The sequence below is a fragment of the Salminus brasiliensis genome, chromosome 11 (genome assembly GCF_030463535.1).
Source record: "Salminus brasiliensis chromosome 11, fSalBra1.hap2, whole genome shotgun sequence".
Taxonomy (NCBI): Eukaryota; Metazoa; Chordata; class Actinopteri; order Characiformes; family Bryconidae; genus Salminus; species Salminus brasiliensis.
The window spans coordinates 2783697-2802435 of NC_132888.1; the positions used below are offsets into that span (position 1 = coordinate 2783697).

Consider the following 18739-nt stretch of genomic DNA (forward strand, 5'->3'; position numbering starts at 1 on the left):
AGCTCAGACTGAACACCACCACCACCTCCAACCTTGAGGAGGATACAGAGCTCCACCAGCAGAAGAACCACGGCAGGTTCCTCTTCTTTCAGCCAAGAACAGAAAGCTGAGGCTGCAGTGGCTCACCAGCTCAACACTGGACAGCTGAAGACTAAAGAGCCGCAGCCTGGTCCGATGCTGGTGGTGGAGGTGGTGTAATGGTGTGGGGAGGGTTTTCTTGGCACACTAACTAGGTCTGTTAATATCAACCAATCATCACGTGAAGACTACACAGACTATCTGAGTATCGTTGCTGATCATGTGCATGCCTTCATGACCACAGCTGACCCGATCTTCTAACGGCTACTACCAGCATGATTATGCACTGGGTCTCGAAGCAAAGGGCTCTCAAACATCGTCAGGACATAGTAGAACGGGAGATTGGCAGTAAGATCCAACAATGCAGCTTGTGAAATCCATGCCACAAGGAATTGAGGCAGTTTTAAGAACAAAAGGAGGCCCAGCCGAGTATTAGTAGAGTGGTCCTAGTAGTACGAGCCTTAAAAGTGTCAGTAGTGCCGTCTTTAGTTTCAGTGTTGAAGGTCACACGTCTGTGTGTGTTTACAAAGCATTCCTAATGAGTATTTAGGTCCCCCTTGTTTTGCCAGAACAGCTCTGACCCATCGAAGCATGGACTTCACAAGACCTCTGAAGGCGTCCTGTGGTATCTGGAACACCAAGAGTAACGTTAGCAGCAGATTCTGCAAGTCCTGTACGTGTCAACCATCAACAGGCCTTAGGCCCCAATGACCCAATGTCTTCCATGGAGCACTTTTGGTAGGTACTGACCACTGCATACCGAGAATACTTCACCAGACCCGACTGGTGTTTTGGAGAGGTTCTGACCCAGTTGTCTAGAACATCACAGTTTGGGTTCCTATTTCTCCTGGTCCAACACTTCACCTTCAAGAACGGACTGTGCACTTCCTGCCTAATATGTCCACCCCTTGACGGATGCCATCAGAACCATCTGACGGTGGTTTTAATGTTATGGCTCACTGTGAGAGAGTGACTAGCAAATAATGAGTCATAACTGAATCATCTAAATGGCCAGATGTTTGTGGACACCTGCTTGTCCAGTGTTCTGTCTGAAATCAGGGGTATTTCCAGAGATGTTGTCCCACTTTGCTGCAGCAACAGCCTCCATTTTTCTGGGAATGCTTAACACTCTTGGGACATTGCTGGGTGGAGGATTTGATTGCATTCAGCCACACAAGAGCACCGGTGAGGTCAGGTACTGATGTTGATTGCTGAATGATGATTACTTTTGCCACTCTAGACCATCCAGCTTTAGCTAGTAGCTGTTTTTTAGATGGTCTAAGCTGGTCTTTGATGGTCAAGGTGGTTCAAAAGCTGGCCCACAAGAAAACATACCCTATACTGGTAAGTTAGCTGGTTAACCAGCTCCTAACCTGCTTGAGATTTTCCAGCAGGGTCACGACTGGCAGACTTCATAAAACTGGCACAATAGCGCCATCTGTCGTTTATCTGATGCAAGAACACCTGCTTGGTTTTAGACTTGACAGACAGTTAGCACTGACTTAATCCGTACCCTGCTGATGGTCTTAGCTGGTCTCTGATGGCCAAGGTGGTCGAAAAGCTGGTCAGCCAGATGAAAGCATAACCAATGCTGTTAAGCAAAGTGGTTAATAAGGTTTACCCAGCTTAGATTCTAACCAGAATTGCATAGGTTTTCATATGAGGCTTCATTTATTGGTTTAATTGGTTGACCAGCATGACCAAGCTGACTAAGCTGGCTCATGCTGGTTGACTAGTTTGGTCAAGCTGGTCATACTGGAGGACTAGCATGGTCACAATGGTCATGCTGGTTGACTGTAGTGGAGGACCAGCATGGTCACAATGGTCATGCTGGTTGACTAGTTTGGTCAAGCTGGTCATACTGGAGGACCAGCATGGTCACAATGCTCATGCTGGTTGACTAGTTTGGTTAAGCTGGTCATACTGGAGGACCAGCATGGTCACAATGGTCATGCTGGTTGACTAGTTTGGTCAAGCTGGTCATACTGGAGGACCAGCATGGTCACAATGCTCATGCTGGTTGACTAGCTTGGTCAATGCGGGCGGTCATACTGGAGGACTAGCATGGTCATGTTGGTCATGCTGGTTGACTGGTGTGGAGGACCAGCATGGTCACAATGGTCATGCTGGTTGACTAGTTTGGTCAAGGCAAGCTGGTCATACTGGAGGACCAGCATGGTCACAATGCTCATGCTGGTTGACTAGTTTGGTTAAGCTGGTCATACTGGAGGACCAGCATGGTCACAATGGTCATGCTGGTTGACTAGCATGGTCAATGCGGGCGGTCATACTGGAGGACTAGCATGGTCATGTTGGTCATTCTGGTTGACTGTAGTGGAGGACCAGCATGGTCACAGTGGTCATGCTGGTTGACTAGTTTGGTCAAGTTGGTCATACTGGAGGACTAGCATGGTCACAATGGTCATGCTGGTTGACTAGTTTGGTCAAGTTGGTCATACTGGAGGACTAGCATGGTCACAATGGTCATGCTGGTTGACTGGTGTGGAGGACCAGCATGGTCACAATGGTCATGCTGGTTGACTAGTTTGGTCAAGGCAAGCTGGTCATACTGGAGGACCAGCATGGTCACAATGGTCATGCTGGTTGACTGGTGTGGAGGACCAGCATGGTCACAATGCTCATGCTGGTTGACTAGTTTGGTTAAGCTGGTCATACTGGAGGACCAGCATGGTCACAATGGTCATACTGGTTGACTAGCTTGGTCAATGCGGGCGGTCATACTGGAGGACTAGCATGGTCATGTTGGTCATTCTGGTTGACTGGTGTGGAGGACCAGCATGGTCATGTTGGTCATGCTGGTTGACTAGTTTGGTCAAGGCGAGCGATCATACTGGAGGACCAGCATGGTCATGTTGGTTATGCTGGTTGACTAGTTTGGTCAAGCTGGTCATACTGGAGGACTAGCATGGTCATGTTGGTCATGCTGGTTGACTAGTTTGGTCAAGCTGGTCATACTGGAGGACTAGCATGGTCACAATGCTCATGCTGGTTGACTAGCTTGGTCAAGGCTAGCGGTCATACTGGAGGACTAGCATGGTCATGTTGGTCATGCTGGTTGACTGGTGTGGAGGACCAGCATGGTCATGTTGGTCATGCTGGTTGACTAGTTTGGTCAAGCTGGTCATACTGGAGGACTAGCATGGTCATGTTGGTCATGCTGGTTGACTAGCTTGGTCAATGCGGGCGGTCATACTGGAGGACTAGCATGGTCATGTTGGTCATGCTGGTTGACTGTAGTGAAGGACCAGCATGGTCACAGTGGTCATGCTGGTTGACTAGTTTGGTCAAGGCAAGTTGGTCATACTGGAGGACTAGCATGGTCACAATGGTCATGCTGGTTGACTGGTGTGGAGGACTAGCATGGTCACAATGGTCATGCTGGTTGACTGGTGTGGAGGACTAGCATGGTCACAATGGTCATGCTGGTTGACTAGTTTTGGAGGACCAGCATGGTCACAATGGTCATGCTGGTTGACTAGTTTGGTCAAGTTGGTCATACTGGAGGACTAGCATGTTTACAATGGTCATGCTGGTTGACTAGTTTTGGAGGACTAGCATGGTCACAATGGTCATGCTGGTTGACTGGTGTGGAGGACCAGCATGGTCACAATGGTCATGCTGGTTGACTAGTTTTGGAGGACCAGCATGGTCACAATGGTCATGCTGGTTGACTAGTTTTGGAGGACCAGCATGGTCACAATGGTCATGCTGGTTGACTAGTTTGGTCAAGGCAAGTTGGTCATACTGGAGGACTAGCATGGTCACAATGGTCATGCTGGTTGACTGGTGTGGAGGACCAGCATGGTCACAATGGTCATGCTGGTTGACTAGTTTTGGAGGACCAGCATGGTCACAATGGTCATGCTGGTTGACTAGTTTGGTCAAGCTGGTCATACTGGAGGACCAGCATGGTCATGTTGGTCATGCTGGTTGACTGGTGTGGAGGACCAGCATGGTCATGTTACGTTAACAGTTTAAATAACGTGAGGGAACAAGTGATTAAATCGAGGGAACATTTCAAATCTCCAAATATTATTTTTAGACATTGATCCATCAGGGGCTCTAAACCAAAGAACCCATTCTAGCACCTTTCCTTGTAAGCTTTCAGTGCTCTCCTCTCCAGTCCAGTAAGTGGCAGTGATGCACCGAGACTGATCTGACAACCTCCTGCAAATCCACTAGAGGATCACATTAGTTTGTTTGTTGGCTTTGCTGAGGCTTCATGTCTGTAGATCTGGACTACAGCTAGGAGAATGAGGTGTTGCGTCCCGCTGTGTGTAAACAGGACGAGGACCTCCACGTGTAGCCCGGTGTATTACCACCGCTTCCCTAAGAATGCAGAGACGTGCAGACTGTGGCTTTTGGTGATGAACCACCAGCTGGCAGCAGTGCCGTTCAGCAAAGCCATCGTGCAGAACCTGCGTGTGTGCAGTGACCACTTCTCCCTGGGCGATTACAAGGAGGGGGGAAAGCGGGATATTCTGAAACCTACAGCTGTTCCAAGTAAACGTCTGCCCACGATAAAGAGTGAACTCGAGGTAAGGTCTAGGTCACATCTCTCCGGCCTCACGAGCAGGGCTCTGCTGGTCAGAAGTATCCGTACGTAAACGCAGCCTTAGCTGCTGTGCGTCGGCGCGTCCTCCATCTTGGAACGGTCAAGGCCCGCTTGTAAACAAATACACGTGTACTGAGGGACACCGCGTGGACACAAGTATCGGGACACCTGCTCATTTAAAGTTTCTGCAGAGATCAAGGGTATTAAAAAGAGGTGATTCTGCTTTTGTTGGAGTAACTGTCTCTACTGTCCTGGGAAGAAGCCTTTCTGTGATTTGATGGATGTGGCATTGCTGACACAGATGTGCAAATGCACACACAGCTTGTCTAGTCCCTGTAGAGAAGAAGTAATGCCAATAGAATAGGACTCTTTGGAGCAGATATGCATGGACATATTTTGGCACCATGCTGCCTAATGCCAGGCATGAGCTGAAGGGGTATGGAAGAACTGTGTTCTCTGGAATGATGGTGGTGCGCCAGCCAAAACTTTTGGGATGAGTCGGGGTTGGTAATCGTCCCCCACTAAGGTTCTTGTCGCTGAATGCAATCAGTCAGATCCTTACAGCAATGCTCCTCCTCCAAAATCTAGTAGAAAGTCTTCTTCTCTGGACAGTAGAGGCAGTCACTCCAACAAAAGCAGGACCAACTCTTTTAATACCCTTGATTTCTGAACAACCAATGCATGAGTAGGTGTCCCAATACTTTTGTATAGTGTATTATATAGAGTCACACTAACCCATTTATTTGGGGCTTGCTCTGGAGCTGAATTTTCATCTGCAGTGGAAAGTGGAAGACATTATCAATTGGTATTTCTCCTAATGCCGCTAACATGCTTGATAAACATGCTTAATTAAAAAAATTAAAAATTGTTATCCTGTTTGCTATAAGAGCATGACCCATTGCTTTTCCATAATGTACAACATTGACTAAGCATTATTTGCTTAATTTGATAAGGTCCAAGCCTGTGATGAATATGGTACTTCAGCGACGCTGCCTGTGACCCCCCCACAAAAGACAGATTGTGACCCAACAGACTGGGACCAACAACTCACTGTAATGCTGATAAGCCCAGAAAGGCCAACGACAAGCACCTCCAGAAGGCCACTTCCTGGAACCCACTCTGCCAGACCAGCTGCACAAGCCAAGCTCAGTCAGTATGAGGTAAGCAAGCAAATACGTCATGTACAATTGGAGGAAAACCAGAAGTCTTACCAGACACCAGTACTATAAGTACTACAATATTACACTGAAGGACACCTGCACACTCGTTTAGCATCCAGCAGGCGGCTGTCTAGTGTGTCTTTGTGGATTTAATGGTGATATTCTGACCTTCAGATGTTTTTTTAATTCGATGTTAAGATGATATTTGCTGATGGAGGGCATAGAGTTACAATCTGGTGGAAACCATTGTCCTGTTGGAAGGTCCAATGACGCTCAAGCTTCAGCTTCCTCACAGAAGGCATGATGATACTTGATTGTATCAGGAAAGTCTAGGAGAATCTGAAGGAAGGATTCTAGGAAAAAGCTGAAGCTTGAGTGTCATTGGACCTTTCAACAGGAAAACGATCCCAAGCATACCTCAAAGTCCATTAAGGCTTGGTTTCAGAAGAAGTAGTTCTGGAAGATTCTGGAGTGGCCGCCACAGTCGCCTGGCTTGAACCCCATAATAAAATCTTTGGTGGGATTTGAGAAAGACGGTTGCAGCAGCAGCAGTAGCAGCAGCAAACCCAAGAATATTAGCTAGTGGACTGAAGGCCACTAACCATGAGGAATGGGCTAAGATTCCTTGGGAACGCCACCAGGAGCTGATGTCTGGCTGTGCATCTTGTTTGCAGCAGCTGGGGGGTTCTATTAGTTATTAGAGACACTTGTGATGAAGGGGTTGAATAACTCAGAGACTGCAGTGGTCATTAAAAGTGGGATTTTGTGTTGAATTTGGAGAAATCACATTTGATTAATTTTGGTGATATTTAAGTTGGTCAGGTTTGATTGGTTTATTGCATTCATTGCTGAATGTTTGAACATTTTGCTAAAAACATCATTTGCAGTGGGATATTTTACATTGGACAGTGATATTCTTTATTTTGAAGTCCAGTGAATGCAGTTAACTGCACACTGCGCTGCAACAACCTGCTAGCTTACTGTTCTCCACAGGGAGAGGCTTTTAGCACTAGTTCATTTCAGACTGGGCTTTTGCTGCTTGTCTCAGATTCTGTTTATTCTGTTTATTTATTGCTTGTGACCTGAAATCAAGTATTTTAGCAGATTATTTCCCAATTAATTTTACCCATTAAGCCATTTAGAAAGATATTTTGGGGTTTGTTATCTCCAGAAATATGATCAGTCTAGCAATGCTTAAGTACTAAGCACTAAGTACTATTGGTCCAATAATCATGAGATTGTGGCACAATTTAAATAACCACTATTTAAAATCTGTAAAGTGTAAAGCTAAGATAAAATGCAGGATTTTTGCGTCACAGCGTCGAAAAGTTGCATAAATGTGAATACTTTGTTATATATAATCTATTGGTGTCTCTATATGATACATCAGATGTTTGGGTACCCTGGTCCCAATTTACATGTTCCCTAATGTACATTTTTACAGCTTAATTTAACATGCTGCAAAAATGTGACGTGAAAAAACAGTAAAGTATATTATGTTGTTTTTTTTATGTTGAATTTATTTATCACACCATTTTCAATATGTTAAGTTCAGAACATTAACTGCATTTTTTACTATTTTAAACGTTCCTATAGAGGATTTATCAACTTTTATTTACTTACAAAATCAACTGAACTCAAACTTGGGTGCCCAAACTTTGTATTCATACATTTAAAGAAAGCTTGGTAATGTTGGCAATGATTTGCACAACTTTGATGCATGCAAACTAGGAGCATTGCCCTGCACATATTTCCAGGTTTGATATGATTTTATAATGTTAGGACAGGGTTAAATTAGATTGTTGTGGGGCTTGTTGAATGTTAAAATGATTTACAGAGCTTTGATTATATGCTGTACAATATTTTTAGTGTCTGCTGCTTTCCCCTCTTCAAACTCTTACAGACATCTATAAAGTAGATTCAAGAGTTTATGGTTATATGCACAGTAGAAACAAGCAGTTAATACTGTACAATGAAATTCTTGCTTTGAGGTTCCTCTATTTACCGACATAATCATATAAATATCACTATAAATAGAGAGAAACAGAATAAGTATTAAAAATAATACTTGGTGGTTGGTGTGGCGCAACAGATAACACTACTACCTGCCACTGAGTTACAACACCATGTGGGAGACTGGGGTTCGATTCCTGGTCTGGGTGACTGTGCTGCGCTACACCAATAAGAGTCCTTGGGCAAGACTCCTAACACTACATTGGCCCACCTCTGTGATATGAATAACCTTGTATGTCGCTCTGGATAAGAGCGTCTGCTAAATGCTGTAAATGTAAATGTAAATATATATATATATATATATATATATACACACACACACATATACATACATATATATGTATATATGTGTGTATATATATATATATATATATATATATATAGAGCCTTGTTTAAGTACAAACGTAAACAGCATTTGTATAACTATAGCAGCAATACATGTAGTGGGCTTATATTAATGATAGTGTATTTTACTGCAATTTATTTATATATATATATATATATATATATATATATATATATATATATGTGTGTGTGTGTGTGTGTATTTATATGCAATTTATTTTTTTTATATATATATATATTTTTCCCCCCATATATTTCTCATATATGTTCATCTCTGATCCTTAGAAATGTATCTTGCCCCGCTTCTTCTGGGGCTTTTAATTTGCCTCTTCAAAGATGACACATCGCTGTATCTGCTATCGACTGTCAGGCCCGGGCGCACACAGCGCGCACACGAGTGAGCTCGATTGCTTTAGCCTGGGATGAGCGGGACGGGTCTTAAGGCTAAACTATTTGTTGTGAAATCTCAGTTAAAGAATAAATCATGGGTCGCCCGTGTGCTTTCCCAAACTGCACTAATAAGAATAACAGGGTAGGCGGAATTAGCTTCCATCGCCTCCCTTTCCACTCGCCGGGGATGCTGCGTGCGTGGCTGGCGGCTCTGTGCATGGATGTAAACACTCCGGTTCGCGCGCTGCGCGCTGCGGATCTACGGGTGTGTGGAGCTCACTTCTCAGAAGAAGATTATTTATCAGAAACGACGAGAAAAACCACCCGCAAACTGCAGTGCTTAAAGAAATCCGCCCTGCCTAAACCGGCGCTGCTGCTGCTGCGTCCTGCCCGGGAGGCTGGAGCTGAGGTAACGCCCACCTTCAGGCATCCAGCCATGCAGGCAGTGAGGGGTTAAGGGGTGGAGGTGTATGTGTGTATGTATCTCTCTCTCTCTCTCTCACACACACACACACACACTCACTCACACTCACACATACACACACACACACACACACACACATACACTACATGTCCAGATGTTTGTGGACACCCCTTCTAATGAATGCATTCAGCTAAGTTGCACCCATTGCTGATGCAGATGTGCAAATGCACACACACACACACACACACACACACACACACACACTATATGTCCAGATGTTTGTGGACACCCCTTCTAATGAATGCATTCAGCTAAGTTGCACCCATTGCTGATGCAGATGTGCAAATGCACACACACACACACACACACACACACACTATATGTCCAGATGTTTGTGGACACCCCTTCTAATGAATGCATTCAGCTAAGTTGCACCCATTGCTGATGCAGATGTGCAAATGCACACACACACACACACACACACACACACACACTATATGTCCAGATGTTTGTGGACACCCCTTCTAATGAATGCATTCAGCTAAGTTGCACCCATTGCTGATGCAGATGTGCAAATGCACACACACACACATACACATACACACACACTATATGTCCAGATGTTTGTGGACACCCCTTCTAATGAATGCATTCAGCTAAGTTGCACCCATTGCTGATGCAGATGTGCAAATGCACACACACACACACAGAGCTTGTATGGTCTGAAATATTGCCATATCTTGGAGGTTATTGGAGTTTAAATTATTTTCTAAATTTAATATATTTGAAAGAAACATTTAAAATCTGAAAAAGGGAAAAAATAATAATCACATTTTAAACAAAATTGGTAATTTTTTATTATTATTTTATATAATTTTTAAATTATTATTATTAAAATAGCAGCTTCAGAATATTTCTGATGTGCCACTGACATTTCCACCCCAGGCAGGAACGCTGTTACTGGACTATGAAACTTTGGTGGAGCTGCATGAGACCTCTCTCCAGAACTAGGGTTCCCTCAGGATTCCAGTCCCCCAGCTTCTCCGGGTAGCTAGTTCGGGTCTGCCTTTCTCCGCTTGGTCAAGCGTTCACTTTTAGCTCCTGTAGCCTCACTTTCGTTTTCTCTGGAGTAGATGTTGTTACTTAACCATTCCTGTTTTAAATACGACACAACAGCGATTGAAGCTGCTTTAACCCTTTAAACTCTCATTAAACATTATTCATAGTAAATACTGAAAACGTACTGAGGTATTCATAGTGGATAATGAACAATCCCTAGTAGATATTAAATAATTCGTAGCTGATGCTGTATGACTTTAATAATTCCAAGTAGATATTGAATAATTAATAAGTACCAGATACTGAATAATCAATAATAGATTCTGAATGATGGCACGTAATAAATTATTCATATCATATCATTAATAATTCATAGTACATACTAAATTATTCAAAGTAGATAGTAAATCATACTAGATACCTAAATAGTTCATAGTAGATTCTGAATGATGGTATGCACTGAATTACTTATAGTAGATAATGAAAAGCTCATAGCAGATACCTGGTATGTCAGTAGAACCTGAATACTTGCTGGATGCTGAATAATTCATAGTGGGTACTGAATAGTTCATAGTAGAGTCTGAATGATTGATAATATATACTAAATAATCCAAAGTGGACACTGAATAGTTCATAGTGGATTCAGAATAATAGTAGTTACTAACTAATTCGTAGTGGATACTGAATAGATCATAGTAGATTCTGAATTATTGATCATAAACACTAACTAATCCATACTGGGTACAGTATAGTTCATAGTAGATTATGAATGATTGATAATAGATACTAACTAATTCATAGTGGATACAGAATAGTTCATAGTAGATTATGAATGATTGATAGCAGATACTAAATAATTCATAGTGGACACTGAATAATTAATTGTAGATTCTGAATGATTTATAATAGATACTAATTAATTCATAGTGGATCATGAATAGATCATAGTAGATCACTGGTATGTCAGTGTAGTCTGAATACTTGCTGGATGCTAAATAATTCATAGTGGATGCTGAATGTCTGCACTACACTTATCTAAACAGTTGTTCGCAAGCTATTTTTAGTGGATCATGAATAGATTCTGAATGATTGATAATAGATACTTAATAATTCATAGTGGATACTGAATAGTTCACAGTAGATTCTGAACAATAGAATTTACTAACTAATTCATAGTGGATACTGAATAGTTCATAAAAGATACTAAATAATTCATACTGGATACTGAATAGTTCATAGTAGATTCTGAATGATTTATAATAGATACTAATTCATTCATAGTGGATCATGAATAGACCATAGTAGAGTCTGAATGATTGATAATAGATACTTAATAATTCATAGTGGATACTCAATAGTTCATTGTAGATAATAGATACCAATACATTTATAGTGGACACTGAATAGTTTATAGTAGATTCTGAATGATTGATAGCAGAAACTAACTAATTCATAGTGGATACTAAATAGTTCACTGTAGATTCTGAATGATTGATCATAAGTACTAACTTATTCATAGTGGATGCTCAATAGTTCATTGTAGATAATAGATACCAAATAATTTAATAGTGGACACTGAATAGTTCATAATAGATTCTGAATGATTATTAATAGATACTAAAGAATTCATACTGGATACTGAATAGTTCATAGCAGATACCTGGTATGTTAGTATAGTCTGAATACTTGCTGGATGCTGAATAGTTCATTGTAGATTCAGAATGCTTGATAATTGATACTAAATAATTCATATTGGATACAAAATAGTTCACAGTAGATCACAGTAGTTCACTGTCTGAATAATAGTAGTTACTAACTAATTCATAGTGCATACTGAATAGTTCATTGTAGATTCTGAATGATTGATCATAAGTACTAACTAATTCATAGTGGATACTCAATAGTTCATTGTAGATTCTGAATGATTGATTGTAGATACTAACTAATTCATACTGGATACAGAATAGTTCATAGTAGATTCTGAATGATTAATAATAGATACTAAATAATTCATACTGGATACAGAATAGTTCATTGTAGATTCTGAATGATTGATTGTAGATACTAACTAATTCATACTGGATACAGAATAGTTCATAGTAGATTCTGAATGATTAATAATAGATATTAAATAATTCATACTGGATACAGAATAGTTCATTGTAGATTCTGAATGATTGATTGTAGATACTAACTAATTCATACTGGATACAGAATAGTTCACAGTAGATCACAGTAGTTCACTGTCTGAATAATAGTAGTTACTAACTAATTCATAGTGCATACTGAATAGTTCATTGTAGATTCTGAATGATTGATCATAAGTACTAACTAATTCATAGTGGATACTCAATAGTTCATTGTAGATAATAGATACCAATTAATTCATTGTGGACACTGAATAGTTCATAGTAGATTCTGAATGATTAATAATAGATACTAAATAATTCATACTGGATACTGAATAGTTCATTGTAGATTCTGAATGATTGATCGTAGATACTAACTAATTCATACTGGATACAGAATAGTTCATAGTAGATTCTGAATGATTAATAATAGATACTAAATAATTCATACTGGATACAGAATAGTTCATTGTAGATTCTGAATGATTGATTGTAGATACTAACTAATTCATACTGGATACAGAATAGTTCATAGTAGATTCTGAATGATTAATAATAGATACTAAATAATTCATACTGGACACTGAATAATTCATAGTATATTCAGAATGATTGATAGCAGATACTAACTAATTCATATTGGATACTGAATAGATAATAGTAGAGTCTGAATGATTGATAATAGATACTAACTAATTCATAGTGGACACTGAATAGTCTAGTAGATTCTGAATGATTGATAATAGATACTAACTAATTCATAGTGGATACTAAATAGATCATATTAGATTCTGAATGTTTGATAGCAGATACTAACTAATTCATACTGGATACAGAATAGTTCATTTTAGATTCTGAATGATTGATTGTAGATACTAACTAATTCATACTGGACACTGAATAGTTCATAGTAGATTCAGAATGCTTGATAATAGATACTAAAAAAATCATACTGGATACAGAATAGTTCATAGTAGATTCTGAATGATTGATAATAGATACTAATTCATAGTGGATACAGAGTAGTTCATAGTAGATTCTGAATGATTGATAGCAGATACTAACTTATTTATAGTGGATACTAAATAGTTCATAGTAGATTCTGAATGATTGATAGCAGATACTAACTAATTCATAGTGGATACTAAATAGATCATAGAGTCTGAATGATTGATAATAGATACTAATACATACTGGATACAGAATAGTTCATAGTAGATTCTGAATGCTTGATAATAGATACTAACTAATACATACTGGATACAGAATAGTTCATAGTAGATTCTGAATGATTGATAATAGATACTAACTAATTCATAGTGGATACAGAGTAGTTCATAGTAGATTCTGAATGATTGATAGCAGATACTAACTAATTCATAGTGGATACTAAATAGATCATATAAGATTCTGAATGTTTGATAGCAGATACTAAATAGATCATAGTAGAGTCTGAATGATTGATAATAGATACTAACTAATACATAGTGGATACAGAACAGTTCATAGTAGATTCTGAATGATTGATAGCAGATACTAAATAGATCATAGTGGAGTCTGAATGATTGATAATAGATACTAACTAATACATACTGGATACAGAATAGTTCATAGTAGATTCTGAATGATTGATAGCAGATACTAACTAATTCATAGTGGATACTAAATAGATCATATTAGATTCTGAATGTTTGATAGCAGATACTAACTAATTCATACTGGATACAGAATAGTTCATTTTAGATTCTGAATGATTGATTGTAGATACTAACTAATTCATACTGGACACTGAATAGTTCATAGATTCAGAATGCTTGATAATAGATACTAAAAAAATCATACTGGATACAGAATAGTTCATAGTAGATTCTGAATGATTGATAGCAGATACTAAATAGATCATAGTAGAGTCTGAATGATTGATAATAGATACTAATACATACTGGATACAGAATAGTTCATAGTAGATTCTGAATGATTGATAATAGATACTAACTAATACATAGTGGATACAGAATAGTTCATAGTAGATTCTGAATGATTGATAATGGATACTAATACATACTGGATACAGAATAGTTCATAGTAGATTCTGAATGATTGATAATAGATACTAACTAATACATAGTGGATACAGAATAGCTCATAGTAGATTCTGAATGATTGATAGCAGATACTAAATAGATCATAGTGGAGTCTGAATGATTGATAATAGATACTAACTAATACATACTGGATACAGAATAGTTCATAGTAGATTCTGAATGATTGATAATAGATACTAACTAATTCATAGTGGATACAGAGTAGTTCATAGTAGATTCTGAATGATTGATAGCAGATACTAACTAATTCATAGTGGATACTAAATAGATCATATAAGATTCTGAATGTTTGATAGCAGATACTAAATAGATCATAGTAGATTCTGAATGATTGATAATGGATACTAATACATACTGGATACAGAATAGTTCATAGTAGATTCTGAATGATTGATAATAGATACTAACTAATACATAGTGGATACAGAATAGTTCATAGTAGATTCTGAATGATTGATAGCAGATACTAAATAGATCATAGTGGAGTCTGAATGATTGATAATAGATACTAACTAATACATACTGGATACAGAATAGTTCATAGTAGATTCTGAATGATTGATAGCAGATACTAACTAATTCATAGTGGATACTAAATAGATCATATTAGATTCTGAATGTTTGATAGCAGATACTAACTAATTCATACTGGATACAGAATAGTTCATTTTAGATTCTAAATGATTGATTGTAGATACTAACTAATTCATACTGGACACTGAATAGTTCATAGATTCAGAATGCTTGATAATAGATACTAAAAAAATCATACTGGATACAGAATAGTTCATAGTAGATTCTGAATGATTGATAGCAGATACTAAATAGATCATAGTAGAGTCTGAATGATTGATAATAGATACTAATACATACTGGATACAGAATAGTTCATAGTAGATTCTGAATGATTGATAATAGATACTAACTAATACATAGTGGATACAGAATAGTTCATAGTAGATTCTGAATGATTGATAATAGATACTAATACATACTGGATACAGAATAGTTCATAGTAGATTCTGAATGATTGATAATAGATACTAACTAATACATAGTGGATACAGAATAGTTCATAGTAGATTCTGAATGATTGATAGCAGATACTAAATAGATCATAGTGGAGTCTGAATGATTGATAATAGATACTAACTAATACATAGTGGATACAGAATAGTTCATAGTAGATTCTGAATGATTGATAATAGATACTAACTAATACATAGTGGATACAGAATAGTTCATAGTAGATTCTGAATGATTGATAGCAGATACTAAATAGATCATAGTGGAGTCTGAATGATTGATAATAGATACTAACTAATACATACTGGATACAGAATAGTTCATAGTAGATTCAGAATGATTGATAGCAGATACTAAATAGATCATAGTAGAGTCTGAATGATTGATAATAGATACTAATACATACTGGATACAGAATAGTTCATAGTAGATTCTGAATGATTGATAATAGATACTAACTAATACATAGTGGATACAGAATAGTTCATAGTAGATTCTGAATGATTGATAATAGATACTAATACATACTGGATACAGAATAGTTCATAGTAGATTCTGAATGATTGATAATAGATACTAACTAATACATAGTGGATACAGAATAGTTCATAGTAGATTCTGAATGATTGATAATAGATACTAACTAATACATACTGGATACAGAGTAGTTCATAGCAGATACCTGGCATGTCAGTGTAGTCTGAATACTTGCTGCATGTGAATAATTCATAGTGGATGCTGAATGTCTGCACTACACTTATCTAAACAGTTGTTCGCGAGCTATTTTTCCTTGTGGGCGGGGCTTGGTGTCAAGAAACTCGCGTGAAAGTTGAGGCTGCTGGTGTTCATCAGCAGAGAGGCAGAGGCAGAGGCACCAGCCCTAAATCACAAATATTAGCCCGCAGTAGTTAAAATGGGAGTGAACTGCGCCGTGCCGTGTTGTGGAAACAAATGGAAGAAGTACAGGCCGGTCCGTTTTTTCCGTCTACCGATCCAGCAGACCGAGATCCTGAAGCAGTGGCTGGTCGTTTTGAACATGGACCTGAACACACCGTACGAGAAACTCTACAACGTCAGGGTCTGCAGCGACCATTTCTGCGAAGACGATTACAATAAGCCCGTCAAAAACCCCACCGCGGATATCTCGCAGTGCAGGTTGCTTAAGAAAACAGCCGTCCCTTCCTTGGCTTTTTCACCCAGAGAGGTAAGGCAGGCGTTTACGGTGCGGTGCATCATCTTGGGTTAGCCGTTAGCTCGTTTGACGCGGCTGGGACTGGCTTCGCGTTCGAACTCTCCGTTCCACCTTAAATAGTGCAGCAGTTGCATTCAGGCGCCTCAGGCGCCTGAATGCAACTGCTGCACTATTTAAGGTGGAACGGAGAGTTCTGAACGCGAAGCCAGTTTAAACCTCAGTTTCTTCCTTTAACCCAACCATTCGCTAAACCCAGTTCATTTGGGAGTCATTCCCATATCTAACAAGAAATTCCACCGATTTCTGGAAGTGTTTTAAGATGTAAACAAAGTCGTTAAAAGCGGGTAGATCTGCGCAAATTGGCGCCGGTGATAGGAACCAGATGTGCAAGCCTCTCGGAAAAAGCTCCACACAGAAAACCAACTATATAATACACCCCAATACGGCTCAAACATAGCATATTCTTACATTTTTCCATATTTCTAATTTTTTCCCAATTTATTATTAATATTTCATACAAAAACTCTTCCTATAAAAAAATGGCTGTGTTATATATATATGTGGTGTTTATATTGCGTTTCAGGAGCGGTGCCACATGGTTCCCATCACCAGCACCACTGTAAAGCAATCTGAGTCAGTCCTGCTGCTCCACAATGAGCTGTTTCATTGTAGCTTTGAAAAGTGGTGGGATTCCCCATCAGTTGCCGCATGAGATGTAAACCATGGCATTCGGAGTGAGCCGGTTCTCTGTGGGGAGGCTGGCTGACTGACTCTGGGTTGCCATAGCGACCACCCGAGATCCCATAGCAGCTGGCAAACCTGAGATGCCACCTGAGCAACCATCCAGGAACGCCTTAGCAACACCAGAGCACCCACTAGTTACCGACTAGTAATCCCACCTTACATAGCATGCTGCCTGGTATGTCATGTGATCTGGCCACCTAGGAACATCTTGGCAACCACCTGGAATACCATAGTAAGTAACTGTATAGCAACGGCCTGGCTACCACCTGGAATGGATTGGTAATGGGTACCATGGCAACCACCTGGTATGTCATAGAAAGCATGTATAGTATAGAAACACCATAGCAAATCATCATTGTAGCAAACAAACATAGCAACTGCCTAGCAACCAGATGGAACACCTTAACAACCACCAGAAATACCATAACACTGCTTAGCAACAATCTAGCAACCACCTAAGATACCACAGTAACCACTTAGCAAAAACATTTTGATCTTGGTGACCACAAAGCCGCTGCCTGGACGTGGGAACCACTTAAGCTGTTCAACCAGTGATACAAATACACAGGTTACACCCAACCGACCACATGGGGATCCACAGGAACCACCTGACACAGTAGCAGGCATCTGGTATACTGCAACAACTGCCTCGCAACCACCTGGAACAGCTGCCTAGTAGATGTGACACCTTAGCAACCACCTGAAATACCTTAGCAATGCCATCTTATCCCAAACACCCATTTAGCACTTAGCACATCTAAAATATTATAGTTACTGCATAGTAACGATAGAGCAAGCACCTAGGACAGGATAGAACGGGGTGCAGAGTTCACATCCCCATGGGGTACCACAGCAGCCACCTGCCAACACCCTAGCAACCACCTGATGCACCATAGCAAACTTTTTAAATACCATAGCAACCACCTGGAACACTTCAGCAAGCAACAGAAATACCGAAGCGTCTGCATGCAACAATTTTACAACCACCTGGGATACCGTAGTAACCACCAAAATCAGGTTTTATTTCAAAAAGTAACGGCCTGAAACCACTTAGGCTGTACAACCATTTTGTGATTTCTTCTGGAAACTGCCTTTGCGAGCTTGTTGCTATGCAGTTGCTATGGTATTCCTCAGATTCCCTTGCGGTGGTGATATGACGTCTGCAGTGCAAATATAGCAATTCTGGCTGCACATTGCAAAGCACACATAATTAACTGATATAGGAATGAATGGGGTACAAACACTTGTGCACCCCTCTTATGTCACAGTGGTACAAATACACTAGTAACACCCAGTTAACCACATGGGTACATAAGGATCCACCTGAGACACCATAGCAACCACCTGCATACCACAGAAACTGCATAGCAACCGCCTGGGACACCTTAGCAAACGTCTAAAATGCTAGAGCAACACTCTAGCATCCACAAGGAATACCATAGCAACTGCTCAGCAGCAACCTAACAACTACTTTGGATACCATAGCGACCACTGGGCA

General features: G+C 39.7%; 1 protein-coding gene across 3 annotated transcripts in view; it reads left to right on the forward strand.

Annotated features, from left to right (window-relative positions):
- Positions 1–4322: 4322 nt before the first annotated feature.
- LOC140565484 (uncharacterized) overlaps positions 4323–18739 on the forward strand; it is a 29328-nt gene continuing 14911 nt past the window's right edge. The window contains exons 1-2 of one of the 3 annotated variants that reach the window (XM_072691411.1): positions 4323–4637; positions 5608–5814. In XM_072691411.1, the coding sequence (XP_072547512.1) occupies positions 4353–4637; positions 5608–5814 (492 nt within the window). In that variant the 5' untranslated portion in view covers positions 4323–4352. Of the gene's footprint in view, positions 4638–5607; positions 5815–16106; positions 16510–18739 lie in introns of those variants that run through there. The other 2 variants (XM_072691414.1, XM_072691413.1) reach the window with 2 other exon arrangements.